The 14,998-nt window shown below is 49.2% G+C and overlaps 1 protein-coding gene across 1 annotated transcript in view; it reads right to left on the minus strand.

Moving 5' to 3' along the window:
• Positions 1-257: 257 nt before the first annotated feature.
• The window catches only part of PEX7 (peroxisomal biogenesis factor 7), a 1,057,085-nt gene continuing 1,042,344 nt past the window's right edge, over positions 258-14,998 (minus strand). The window contains exon 10 of the mRNA XM_078649187.1: positions 258-2,246. Coding sequence (XP_078505313.1) covers positions 2,178-2,246 — 69 coding nt within the window. The 3' untranslated portion in view covers positions 258-2,177. The remainder of the gene's footprint in view (positions 2,247-14,998) is intronic.

Raw genomic sequence — 14,998 nt, forward strand, 5'->3', positions numbered from 1 at the left:
CTCAAACGCTCCGTCCATCATCCCCTTTTGTATCGCATCCCTAAATCTACTGCAGTTGAATCACCATGCTCCTCCTGAATCTATATTGTCTGTAAAAACTGCAATTGAAGGTATGCCATGCGCAGTCAACTTTGGGGCAGTAAACACACATTCCTGGAGCTGACATTGTTGCATATTCGGTACATAACCACAGGTAAAAACGTGTCTAGTCTTCAATGTTTATCCTATGCAGTAGAATGAGGAAACACCACTTTTAACTAGTAGGCTTTTATTGCTAACAAAACCAGTATTTTTTCGGTTTGGTTGGACAACATTCCATTATTGCATTCATCATCTGTGGATTAATAGCTGCAGATTGCATCTGTTCAGGGATTTGTAAAGTCCCTACCATTTTAGTGCCTACTTTAATTGTCTAGATGTATTTACAATCCCAGTAATCATCTCCCAAGTCGCTGCTATAGATAGGTGGTCTTGTTCTGGATGTGGGGTATATCTAGCTAGCATTTACAATTCTTCTGTGTACTATATGTAGTTATCTGGATGGCAGAATAGAAGTTTCCTCTTGCTGCATCTATGTTATTTTTGCTAGGGCGACTAATGTCAAACTGTTTATAAAATAATGTGGTGATCTTGCACAATCTATTGGCTATTATTTCTATTCAAAGTATTAGTTTTCCAGGCCTCAAGCCTTTCACATAAAAACTCCACAGAGTTAGTATGCTGATGTTTATCATACAATAAGGTCTGATTTGTACGTAACATGACATTGAACATGTCATCAGAAAAGCCCTATCACATAAGCCAGGAAGTTTGGAAGGCACCTAATGACAAGCCAACAAAAACACCTCACAGGCGTTTTGTGAATACCGCTTCTTTTAAGCATCAAAGAAGAACATGGGGTGTTACTAACAGGATTCCATGCTGTGGGACAGAGAACAGGCATGAGCAAAACTTATCAAATGTTCATGAAAATCCTTGACTTGAATGCATGAGGGAGTTTCTAAGGAACTATGCATACTAGCAAGAATTACTTTGAGAAGAAAAAAAAAGACTCGCAACATTTTCTATAAATAACAATAACAAAAGCATATCTTAGATATTTTCAAAAACCATCCTTCATGTTTTAGTATTTGTTCCCCTTGATTAAATTAAATTATCCAAGAGAGTTCACAAAAATACAAACACCTCCAAACTTTCAAGAGTACATATGTATCAATGAAGAGCAAGAAATGTTAAGTACGTATGGTTAAAACAATGCATATTAGAGTACTTTACATATTGCAGCTAATGTATAAGCTACTGAACCAAATCTATTGAAAATGTATGTCACTGAGAAAATAAAGCACGTGTGAGATTAGAACCAGAATATGTGCATTATACCGTAAACTGGGTTCTGAATTATGACTTTTTAACATGGATATATTTTGGAAAAGTTTGCACGTTCAGTGATACTCTTGGTTATTAAATTTAGCTAATATGAAGTAAGAAAACATGCAGGATGTTTTTTGCAAATATATACTAAAAAGATAAATGCTCTGATTGTGATAAGTAAGACATTTTAAAAAGTGTGCAAACGTCCTAAAACGTTTTACGGAGTCTCATTTAATTAATCCTCGTGAAGACAAGGTTTAGACACGAAAGACACGTTTTAGTATTGTGACAAAGTATAAAGATGTTTCACAGCGAAACATATTACTAGCAATCACAAGATTTCCAGGGGACTCCACTTGTCACCACTATCAAGATGACTGAGCAGTGAGCACCAACGAAACCACTGAAAGAAAGGTCAACTGAGGCAGCTCATTATGATATATGGCATTTACTGCCAGTCACATGTATCGTTGAAATTACACCCGCCCTAACAAATCAATTTACAGCAACATTCCTTATTATCATATCAAGATAGTTTATTAAATGTCCACTGATTATAAATTGAGTAGTGAAATGGGTCGACACCTGTTAAGAGTCGTTATGGGGAATTCTGAATGTATTACAGTCTGCAGTCAGAAGAGAAAAAATAAACTCGTGTCCATTCTTGCTACAGGAATGCAGCAGTATTCAGCATACATGAAACATGTATCCTAGGTGAGAAACATATACACAGATACAATCGGTAAAAAGTTATTTCAAAAGTATTAAGACTTGATACAAAATTTGAAAGATCAGTTTCCAGTCTTCTAAGGACGCGCTGAAAGGCAGGATGGGGTATAAACTTTCACTGTTTCATCCCAGGCACAGTCTGCAACCTGTAAAGCAATAACAGTCAGTTAGAATGAAGTTTAAGTATTGTACAATGGTCAGTTCTTTTCAACCTAATTACTGTAACCCGCCAATGGAACTGAATGCTAGGCACAAGTATGTTCTCTTCAAATTGATTTCCACTTTAAAAGAAAAATCTGTTTGCCATCGAGAACAAATATGTTTACGACAAAGGGGCTCCCAGTGTGAGACTAAAGTTGGGTCACATTGGCTAATCTAACTGACACGTAATACCCTCTCCAATTTAGAGATCCTACAAAAAAAATTCATCATTAGGTACTAACTTTATTGAACCAATTGGCCACTATTACTATAATTTTTTTTAAAAAAGAGAGAAACCGCTGGCAACAATAAATGGTACTTGCTACTGCAAGACACCAAGATTAAAAATAAAAGCTTCCTTGTTAAATGTGAGAATGGAACATCAACCCATATAAAGAAAATCTTAGCATTTTGCAGAAATTATCTGGCCAATATGTCAAAGCCCAACAGCAGGGCAAGAGCCCAGTACTGTTCTCCTAATACAAAACTGCAAACATTTGCAAATCCATCATTTTAAATCAGGGACCGCTTTGTCTTCTCTGTTGAAGTCAGGTGGCAGGATCTCCATGCAAGAGTCTGGAACCATTCAGTTAAAGCATACATTCTTTATTTCATGCCAAGCCCTTGAATTACAGCAACAGCAGGTAGTTCCCGTCATGCTTCCTCCAACTGTGCCTATATCCTAGTCTCCACTCTACACCACAAACCCAGTGGCAGCTCCTCCGCAATGGTGGAGGAACGTCGCCCCATTATATGGCTCAGAGCCAACAAGTGAAAAATAAAATGATGTTCTCCCATCGTTTTCTTTTTCACCTGCCGGCTCTGAGCCAGTGTATGCAGGGAGAGGCAGAGCAGAGACATGGAGGAGGAGTGCTATGTGCACTTTTAAGTGCTCATGTGTGTTTGGCCGGTTGTCTCAGGCTGGCCAAATACAAATGCGCACTTGGGTTTCTCCACTCCAGCTGCATTCAACAGCCGGGCTGCAGAAACCCCACAGACTCCCTGTTTTGAGTAGGGTGTCCTATCTAAATTAGGTACACAAATTAATCCAACATAGTCACTGACCCAAAATCTTCTTTCAAATATTTATTACATTCTTTGTAAACTACTTTTGACCACATACATTTCATATTTATTTATTATACATAGATTACACCACATTTTTGGGAATTCTTTTATATACAAAAATCATTCACATTGCATTTCCCCAGTCCCATCAGAAAAATTACATAGAACGACAATAACTAACCCAGAAATTACATCAAGACAAGGAATATATTAAATCACAAAACACTACTCAGTATCCCAGCCCTAAACTACTGCCTCGCATCCATACCCAAACAAAACACTTCAGCCCCATATGGCATATAAACAGCTCAGCCGTCCACAGAAAATTGTGAACAGCTTTCTTTTTCAGGGCCATTTGAGGCTGGAGATGGGCATGAGCCTGAACCCCTGCCACTTCAACAGCTGCATCAACCATCTTCCATGTAAGATATGATTATGTGTCTGACTCATCACGTAAAACTACACATTCCAACATTAGCAACCATACCCAGACACCATGGGCACAAAATCAACACACATAGTAAACATCCCAAACCTCATCCCTAACACATTGGTCACCATGCACCTAGCAATAATGAACACATGCTCCACTTCAAGCACATCAGAGATCTCAGCACCCCACACAACCTTGATGCACTCTGTATCACAGAAACCTGGCTGAATCTGGCTGACACCCACACCCTAGATGTCCTTGTACTCATAGGCTTAAGTATTCATTACACAGACTGCACACACAATAGAGGAGGAGGCCTTGCCGTTGTCCATTGATACTCCAGGGCTTGTTCCCCAAGCAAATCAACACATTCTAAATCAATGATGCCCCGCACACGCCATTTCCACCCTCCACAGGAATAAATATTACCTTCCACTTATTATACAGGACTCTAAAAAATACGAGGACTTCACAGCAGGGCCGGACTTGGAACCACAACCAGCCCTGGCAAAGTGCTCAGCCTGCCCCCCTCTCCCCACTCGGGGGGGTTGGAGGTGCCACCGAGCTCTTTGCCGGGGCCGGGCCGGTTTTCTGGCGATTTTGGTACAGGGCCGATTTTGCAGCTGTGCTGCAAAAACGGCCCTGTAACAAAAACGGCCCCCAGGGGCCCAAAACTGGCCCCCACCCTTGCAGCGCACCGGAGGATTGCCCGGTGCCCGCTATGGCCAGTCCGGCCCTGCTTCACAGAGGAAGTCTCTGACTTGCTCAACATCTTGTCTGTCCAATACAGACACACCACCCACCTTTGAGACTACAACATACAGAGCAACAAAAGCACAAAGTAAGAGACATCCTCATCAACAAACTCAGCATAAAACAACTCATCGTCAAACCAACTCACATGAAAGACTATGCTAGGCCTCCTCTTAACTACCAGACCTACTATCCCTGCAACCCCCCTATACCCTTAGGGAGAGCCAACCATCTCACCATCGTCTTGCCACATGCGCAGAAAATCACATTAAGTCCAACCAAAGTGACAACAAGAAATGTTCATCTCTTTCCAAAACTTCTCCGTTGACAAACTATATCATGCAGGATGCAGGCCTTGAAAATCTTGAAATCATTCTCAGAGCTGTAGGTCTATTGATTTAAATCTTCTACTCAACCTAACTGTAAACCAATCAGCCTAACTTATACACACACACACATATATATCATAATGGCATATTGTATCCCAAACTGGACTACGCTGCAAACTGATCCTGATCATGATTTAGAAGTTACACTAAAAATATTATGAATTAGCGATAATGCAGTTTTTGCTCTGAAAGGGAGACTGTTGGAAATGGGGATTCTAGTTGGCTAAGGTATGTACCTAAGCCAGGCAGAACCCACCACTCTAGTCAGGGTATGAGAGTTACACACCCAAGGTAACCCCTGCTCACCCCCTTGGTAGCTCTGCAGAACAGTCAGGCTTATCCCGGAGGCAATCTGTAAAGCATTTGCGCAACACACACACACACACCAGTGACACACTAGGTACACCACAAAAGGGAATCCACACCAGGTTATAGAAAAATATCACTTGTATTATATATCATCCATTGCCTGACCCCAAGATGGCTACCACAGTTTTCCCTACCACCGGACTCCGACCAGACCTGGAACACATCCCCCATCTGCCTGAAGGGCAGTCCCAGCTCCTTCTCTGGTTTGTTTTTACTCCCTCTCCCCACCTTCTCCTTTTACCTCTATCCTCTAGTGGGGGCATGCTTTTCCACTGCTTGACTCTGTTACTGTAGCCTATGTATCTATTCAAAACGGTTGTTTCCGAACGCTGAGACCTGAGCAACGTGGCTGATGCCCGGTGGAGTTGCTAGACAGCTAAGGAGGAGATTGGCCCCGGTTTCCCCCTCGACCGTCACCTACCCAGCCGGACATTGGTCACAGTTCTTCCTCCTCTCCCTGCCATGGCTCCTTCCTCCCCTCCTTTCCTAAAAATTCTCTCAACCTCGTTGTTTGTTAACTGTGCCTTACTACGCTATTGTAACGGATGCAGCTTGTAACGCAATGATCTTCTGGTATAGCGCTCTGGTACCTCCGGGTCTAACCAGCGCTATATAAACCTTTTTTAGTTGTACCTTGTAGCACAAGTTATTACTTGTGTAACGATATATCTGTAAGAGACATTAGTTAGTATTAGATTCCTTACCTTAGAATATCCCCAGGCATCAGACTGGATCCGGAAATTTTTGCGTAGCAGTACCCTTGCGCGTCGGTAGGCGTCGTCTGCGGCTCCGCGTCCGTCGTCGGCGTCGTGGGCGCCATGATGACGTCGTCGGAGTACTTAGACGCCGCCTCCGCGTGCTGACGTCAGTTCTTAGACACAGCTTTTCCGCGCCTGAAACGCAGAGCCATGTTAAAAACCAACACTGGTGCCATTGAAACTAGGGCCCTGAAAGGGGACAACCCTAACCCTAGATATTGGTTCGCAGAACGGGGAGGATGGGTGGGTCGGTAAGGAATCTAATACTAACTAATGTCTCTTACAGATATATCGTTACACAAGTAGTAACTTGTGCATCTGAAAGAGACACGTTAGTATTAGATTCCTTACCTTAGAATAGATACCCCAGCAATACCAACCCCGGTGGTGGGTCTGCGAACCAATAATCACACCAGAAAGTCCCGGAGGACGGAACGGCCAAAGAAGCCATCCCTCCGGACTTGGCTGTCCAAGCAGTAGTGTCTCGCAAACGTGTGCAGCGATACCCACGTAGCTGCCTGACAGATGTCTTGTAAGGGCACTCCCCTGCCCAGGGCAGTGGTAGTCGCCGTGGCTCGGGTAGAATGAGCCCGCAATCCAGCAGGAGGCTCCTTCCTAGCCAAGGAGTAGCATGCCTGGATACACAGGATGATCCACCGAGAGATGGTCCTCTTGTGCACCGCTTTCCCCTTCTTCGTGCCCACGTAACCAACAAAGAGTTGGTCATCCACCCGGAACTGGCGTGTGCGATCCAAGTAGAATGAGAGCGCACGTTTTGAGTCCAGACCGTGGAGCCGCTCTTCCTCTTTAGAGGGATGCGGTGGCGGGAAGAAGGTTGGCAAGGTGATAGACTGCCCGATGTGGAAGGCCGTGACAACCTTGGGCAGGAAAGAAGGTTTGGTACGCAGCACCACTTTGTCCGGATGGACAGAAAGGAAAGGTGGAGTACAAGAAAGGGCCTGGAGCTCACTCACTCTCCTGGCAGAGGTGATGGCGACCAGGAAAGCAGTCTTCAGAGTCAGAAGGCGTAGAGGACAATTGTGAAGTGGCTCAAAGGGAGCGCACATCAGAAATGTAAGAACCAGGTTCAAGTCCCACTGAGGCATCACAAACGGAACAGGAGGAAACGTGTGTGTGATGCCCTTAAGAAATCTATTAACAATAGGGGACTTGAACAAAGAAGGTTGATCAGGCAGCCTGAGAAAGGCTGAAAGGGCAGAAAGGTAGCCCTTGATAGTGCCCAGAGCAGAGCCCTGCTGGGCAAGAGAAAGAAGGAAGAGAAGGACCTCAGAAAGAGGGGCATTGAGGGGATCCACAGCCTTTGCTGTGCACCATGCCACAAATCTGTTCCACCTGCAGGAGTATACCGACTTTGTGGAGGGACGCCTGGCTGCCAGATTAATGTTACAAACTTCAGGAGGCAAGTCAAATGGCCTCAACTGTCGCCGCTCAATCTCCAAGCATGGAGGTGGAGACAGGACAGGTTCGGGTGGAGGACCGTCCCCTGCTGCTTGGACAGAAGGTCCTCCTGAAGAGAAAGACGAACCGGGGGATCGACTGACATACTGAGTAGCTCTGGATACCAGTACCTTCTCGCCCAGTCCGGAGCCACAAGGATGACTTGGGCCCGGTCGCGCTTGATCTTCTTCAGCACTCTGGGCAGAAGTGGTATAGGCGGAAAGGCGTACAACAGACCTCAAATCCACTCGCGGCGAAAAGCGTCTCCGAGCGAGTGCCGCCTTCGAAATTCCAACGCGCAGAACTGATGACATTGCACGCTCTCTTCGGTGGCGAATAGATCTAACCAAGGCTCTCCCCATCGCTGAAAGAGGCCTTGCGCCACATCCGAGTTCAGACGCCATTCGTGATCCATCATGCACCGACGGCTGAGCTCGTCCGCCCTGGCGTTCAGAGAACCTGCCAGGTGTTGAGCCACCAGGGTCACGCCCTGGCGTTCCAGCCACTGCCAGAGGCGCAGAGCCACATGGCAAAGGGTCCACGACCCCACCCCGCCTTGCTTGTTGCAGTACCATATGGCGGTGGTGTTGTCCGTGAACACCTGCACTACACTCCCCCGGACAGAGGGGAGGAATGCCTTCAGTGCCAGACGAATCGCCCGGAGCTCCAACAGGTTGATGTGGAGCCGGGTCTCCGCCGGAGACCAGAGGCCTCTGATCTCCGCCTCTCCCATGTGGCCTCCCCAGCCCTGGAGGGACGCGTCCGTCACAACTACGTGCTCCGGTTAGGGAAGGGAGAGGGATCTGCCGCTGACCCAATCGCGGTCCGTAAGCCACCACTGCAGCTGTCTCGCAGTGCCCTCCGAGATCAGGACGTGGTCGGATAGGTTGCCCTGATGCTGGGCCCACTGAAACTTCAGGTCCCACTGCAGAGCCCGCATCCACCACCTGGCGTGATGCACCAGTAGGATGCAGGAGGACATCAGCCCCAGAAGCTGCAGCGTCAACCTGACAGAAACCCGGGATAACGGCTGAAAGATGGGAATCAGAGCCTGAATATCCCGGCCCCGCTGTTCGGGCGGATAAACCCAAAACCGCTCGTAGTTCAGAACCGCTCCGATGAAGAGGAGCTTCTGAGAGGGGCACAGGTGCGACTTCGGCACATTGATGGAGAACCCCAGCTGGTGCAGGAGGTCTGCCGTCGTCTGGAGGTGGCTGACGACTGTCCGGTCGTCGAGGTAGGGGAAGACTGAAACCCCTAACCTGCGCAGATGAGCTGCGACCACCGCCATCACCTTTGTGAACACCCGTGGGGCGCTGGTAAGGCTGAAGGGGAGCACGGTAAACTGAAAGTGCTCGTGGCCCACCATGAACCGCAGGTAGCGCCGGTGGGCAGGTAGGACGGGGATATGAAAGTAAGCGTCTTGCAAGTCCAACGCTACCATCCAGTCTCCTGGGTCCAGGGCAGCTAGGACCTGAGCCAGTGTCAGCATCTTGAACTTCTCCTTCCTGAGAAAGCCGTTGACGGTCCGTAGGTCCAAGATAGGGCGTAGTCCCCCTTTGCCCTTCTTGGGTACCAGAAAGTAGTGGGAGTAGCAACCACACCCTACTTGTGGCCCAGGAACGCGCTCGATGGCCCCCTTGGCCAAGAGGGCCGTAACTTCCTCCTGCAGAAGTCGCAAATGATCCCCCGACACACGGTGGTTCTGCGGTGGCATGGCTGGAGGAGTCGCCTCGAAGGGGAGGGAGTAGCCCCTTCGGACGATTTGCAGCACCCACCTGTCCGATGTGACAGTGCGCCAGTGGAGGTGGTGATGGCGAACCCTGCGCCCCACTGGCGTCACATGGGCCTGAAAGCACGGACTAGGAGGGTTTTGAGGCGGATGCTGCGGGGGAAGGTGTGGACTGACCTCGCCGTTGCCCCCGACCACCCGGACGGCGGTTCCCACGGCCGCCACCGCGTTGGGTATTGCCCTGCGGAGCGTGGCTGGCGGCGCGTGTGGGCGCACCCCTTCCGTGGCCACGAAAGGAGTGAAAGGCAGCCGATTGCTGGCGCTGGCCCGAGAGGCCCAAGGACTTGGCCGTAGCCCTGGAGTCCTTAAAGCGCTCAAGCGCATGGTCTGCCTTGTCGCCAAAGAGGCGACGGCCATCGAACGGCATGTCCATGAGTGTGCTCTGGACATCTGCCGAGAAGTTGGCGGACCTCAGCCAGGCGTGGCGTCTGACCGCCACCGTCGTTGCCATCGCTCTACCCAGCGAGTCGGTGGTATCCAGCCCACACCTGATGGAATACTTGGCTGCATCCCGGCCCTCCACAAGGGCTTGGCCGAGTTTGGCCCGTACCTCCAACGGACACTCTGGCAGCACCTCCGCGACCTTATCCCACACAGAGTGGGTGTAACGTCCCAAGAGGCAGGCGGTGTTGGAAGACCGCAGGCCCAGACTAAGGGATGAGAAGATCTTCTTCCCATACTGGTCATACCTCTTGGATTCCCTGTCCGGCGGGGCCGACGGGAATGCGGTCTGGGAATTGGAGGCCTGGATGACCAGGCTCTCGGGGGTAGGGTGGGAGGACAGGAAACATGGGTCGCCCGGGGCTGGGCGGTGGCGTCTGGCCACGTTCCTATCTACGGGCGAACCCCGTAGCGGGCTTGGACCAAGTGCCCAGAAGAACGTCGGTCAAGGCCTCATTAAAGGGCAGCAGAGGCTTGGCCGAGCTTGACTGTGGTTTAAGGACGTCAGTGAGGAGGTTAGTCCTCACGGCCGCGACGGGGAGCTCAAGGCCCAAGGCCTTGGCAGCCCTCATCAGCACCACACTATATGTTGCCCCCTCCTCCGAAGCCACGGTAGGAGGGGAGACAAAACCAGTGTCTCGAGAGGTGTCCAGGCCACTGGCCTCCCCAAGGTCTCCTGTCCAGTCCTCATGAGACTGACACTCCCTGGTCAGAGGGTCCTCAGACCCCTCCCAGTCCTCTTCATCACCCATCTCCTGAACTGGGGTTCTCAACTAATGGGGCCTGTTCATAGAAGTGAAACTCCCCAAACGACGTCTGGAGCGGCGCCCATCGGGGCTGTCCCGGCGCCGGAACAGGAAAGAAGGTGGAACCGGGGACGGCGCCGCCCGAGGACGGCGCCGGAGGTGACACCTGAGGGTCCGACGCCGGGGAGGTCGTAAGGTCCACCGGCGACGAACCAGATCCCGAAGGAGGTCCAGCGGCGTCCTGCGGCGCCGGACCCGAAGGCGCCGGCGGCGCTGGAACAACTGAACCCCTCGGCGCCGGCGGCGTCGGGATAACGGGAACCTGCGGCGCCGGGCCCGAAGGCGTCGGTGGCGCTGGGGCCGAAGCACCCGACGGCGTCGGGGCAGAACCCGACCCGCTAGGGGTCCCAGACGGGTCCGCTGGGCCCGAAGGCGCCGCGGAGCCCGTCGGAGGAGAGAGTTTCCTCATGGCCATCAGGAAGCGCTCGATCTCTTCCGGCGTCGCGTTGAGCCCAGGGACCGTAGGGTATGGGGCTGGACGCGACGCCTGCGACTCCGTCGGAGCCGCGTGGGTGGTGTCACCCGAACCCCCGGCCAAATCGCGCGAGCGTCGGGGGGAGTCCGAAGAGCGATGACGCCGCTTGGAATTCTTGTGCCGCTTACCTGACGATGACTTCGACCCGGAGGAGTGCGGCCTACCCTCGGAACTGTGGTGGCTCCGAGCCCGCGACCTGTCCCTCGACCTCCCATGGGATCGGGACCTCTCGTGGTCGACGCCGAGACAAGATAAACACACGCGGTGAGGATCCGTGACCAACATCAGGCGGTCGCAATCATCGCAGTGCTTAAAGCCGGGCATCCCTACGGCACAGTCGGAGTCGAAAGACTTCGAGAACAATCAAAAGTGATCAAAAAGTTAGTAAAAAAATGACTAGGATTACTGCTTTTTCCGGATCTGCGCTTGCAGAAAAAAAGAACTGACGTCAGCACGCGGAGGCGGCGTCTAAGTACTCCGACGACGTCATCACAACGCCCACGACACCGACGACGGACGCGGAGCCGCAGACGACGCCTACCGACGCGCAAGGGTACTGCTACGCAAAAATTTCCGGATCCAGTCTGACGCCTGGGGATATTCTAAGGTAAGGAATCTAATACTAACGTGTCTCTTTCAGATAGCAATGATCTTTTGGTTAAGTGCTCTGATACCTCCGGGTCTAGCCAGCGCTTTCTAAACTTCTCAAGTCAAAAAAACTCAAAACTGGTTTTCCTGAATGCTGAGACCTGAGCAACATGGCTGATGCCCGGTGGAGCTGCTAGACAGCTAATGAGGAGATTGGCCCTGGTTTCCCCCTTGACCATCACCTACCCAGCCGGACATTGGGCACAGTTCCTCCTCGTCTCCCAGCTATTACTCCTTCCTCCTCTCCCTCCTACGAGTTCTTGCAACATTTTTTATGTGTACTGTACCTTACCATGCTCTTGTAACTGATGTAACTTTAAACGCAACAATCCTAAATGTAAAGCTCTCTGATACCCTCTTGGGTCAAGTTTGCGCTATATAAAACTTTATAAATAAATAAATCAACACACTAGACCACAATGACATAATCACAAGCAGTTTGCCAACTAGGCAATTGTCAAAATCATAACAGTGAAAATATCACAGTAAATACTGATGGGTCACAGATGTCATCAACAATTTCACATAACACTTGCTACACAGATCGTGCGAGAATAACACAGATTATCTTGAGCTCCAAAACGGAGTAAAATGGTATTTACCCGAGTCATCACTTGAGTGTAGGGTAGGCGAGAGCAATACCACGATTAATACTGGCATGGGGCTCCTTCCTTGAAGGTGCCCTGAGCACAGCTCTCCTGCGCTCCCCTGTTCCAGTGGTTCTCAGGGCCGCTGGCCCGTGTTCTGCGGTGAGCGTGGCAGTGGCCAGCACAAGGAGCCAAGCGGGACCTTCATCGAGGATTCCTTCCCACTCTGCTGACTGGGGCTATAACTACAAAGGGCACGTTACGGCCTGGCCAGGTAGGCAGGCCCCTACCTCATTCCTCATTCTGTCCCTGGCGGGATCAACAGCCACCCGAGTTCACGAGGCTCTGTTGTCCGATGGGTGGTGCTGGGCACCCGGGGTGGGTGGTGCAACGGTGGAGGCTTTCTCCCCTTCCTGACGCTGTGGCAACCATGGTGGGTTCTTGAGGTGTTTCCGGGTACCAAAGGAGGCTGCGGTGTTGGTTGCCAGGCAATGCTTGGTGGTTCCTCTGAGGTCGCCCAGCTGGGGAGTGGCAACACTCTGGTTCTTGAGGTCTGCCCTAGCTCAGAGACCTTACAGCACGGAGCGGCAGGCGGCGCCTCATTTGCTGCATGCCGTAGTTCAAGGGAGCGCAAAGAGATTTCCAGTAAGGAAAGCACAGGGAGCTTTCCAGTGAATAAGCACAGATAACCTTTCAAGCAAAGTAAAAGCACAAGGAAATTTCCAATCCAGAAAGCTCAAGGGAGCCTTCCAGTGAATATAGGGAGGCTTTGCAGTAAAGTAGAAGCACACCGAAGACTTTGATGTCCCTAGGTGTTCCAAAACAGGAGTCCAGCACACACAAGCCATTGGAGATTCGTCACAAGCAGGATACCACAGCAGGGCAAAAAGACTCAGTCCTTTTTCTCCACCACAGACAGACGCAGCAACTGCAGGCCAACCAAACCCTCACAGAGAAAAGGTTGTGCTACTCACACAGCTCTTCCGCTCTTCTCCTTGGCATGGTCCTCTTTTTTCCAGACGCTTTCTAAAGTCCTAGGGTTTAAGGAACCATACTTATATCCCATTTTCTCATTGTTCTCTGTGCTGCAGTTCTGACCTCCCTGGTGCAGCATGACCACAGGAGGTGGAGACAGCATTTTGCAAAGGAGACACACCCTATTGAGGTGCCAGCGAAACTCCTCCCACCACTCTCAATGCAGACCAGGTCTATTCAGCCAAGCGATGAGTCACCCAGGCATAGCAAGACACAGCTCAACCCTCCTTGTGACTGTCTAGAGTGAATGACATCCCCACCTCCTGTCACTCCAAAACCAGACGGTGAATACACAACAGGCAGAGGCACACAGAATGGTATAGCAAAAAAATACCTACTTTCTAAAAGTGGCCTTTTCAAACACACAATTTAAAAACCACCTTCACTAAGAGGTGTGTTGTTAAATTCTGAGTTCAGAGAGCCTAAACTCCATTCCTCTATCTTGACTGAATGGCAAGTTACACTTGTAAAATGTTACAAGGTAGCTCCCATGTCAACCCATAGGACAGATAGCCTTTCAACAATGAAAAACGAAATACACAGTAGTTCACTATCAAGACATGTAAAACACACCAGCACATGTTCTACCTTTCACATAAACTGCACCTTGCCAATGGGGGGGTACCTTGGGCCTACCTTAGGGGTGCCTAACATGTAAGAAAACGCAAGGATAGGGCCTGGCAAGTGGGTGCCCTTGCCAGGTCCACCTGGCAGTTTAAACTGCACGCATAGACACTAGAGTGGCAGTTCTGAGACACATTTACAGGGCTACTCATTTGGGTGGCACAACCCGTGCTGCAGGCCCTCTAGGAGCATATGATTTACAGGCCGTACACACACCGTGCATGTTACGAGGGACTTACCAGTAAATCAAATATGCCAATCATTGATAACCAATGATAATCAAAATGTACACAGAGAGAATATGCATTTCTCACTCTGCTAACAATTGGTTCAGAGTTTTCCTAAATTAATTTTATTAATGCAACCTCTAAGACAGCCCAGCCCATCCTGAAACACCTCCAGGAATATTTTCCTTCACTCCAACTGTAGGATCTACGTGTATTATTAGGTTCTTCTGATGAAACCAACCTATCAAGATGCCTTCCATTACTGAGTCATACATTTTTCCTGTAGCATACATGACTTTTAAATGAATGCAGCCTGCAAAATAAACTAGAAAGTTGGTTGATGGGATCCTAAGGTATTATTCGAAACTTAGCTCCAGAATCAAATAACTTTCCAATTGGCACAGCTTCAATTTGAACTTTGTCCACTGAGCAGTTCATATCATTATCTATAATCTGTAAAACTATCTCACTACAATCTAGTCCTTCTTCATAACTAACCTCTCTGAACTTCTTTTTCTGACTGCAGCTTCTACATCATTTAGTATAATTCCTTTCCTTCCACAAGACTTACAAAGAGCCTTCCACTTCACACAATCTTTGTTGTTTGCCATGTGACCATATTCCCAAACCTAAAACTGCCTTGATTATTTTTAAAATATATTTGTTCTGATAAAAAGCCTTTTTTTTTTAGAATATTTTGATTGTGCTGAATGTATCTTATAACAATCTGTGTTAAAAAATTGGTTATGATCTCTTTTTTATTATTCTATACAGGCTTGTCTATATGCACAAAACTTGACAGTAATTACTGCCTCCATCAACGAAGAGTTTTCT

Source organism: Lissotriton helveticus, chromosome 6, assembly GCF_964261635.1.
Source record: "Lissotriton helveticus chromosome 6, aLisHel1.1, whole genome shotgun sequence".
NCBI lineage: Eukaryota > Metazoa > Chordata > Amphibia > Caudata > Salamandridae > Lissotriton > Lissotriton helveticus.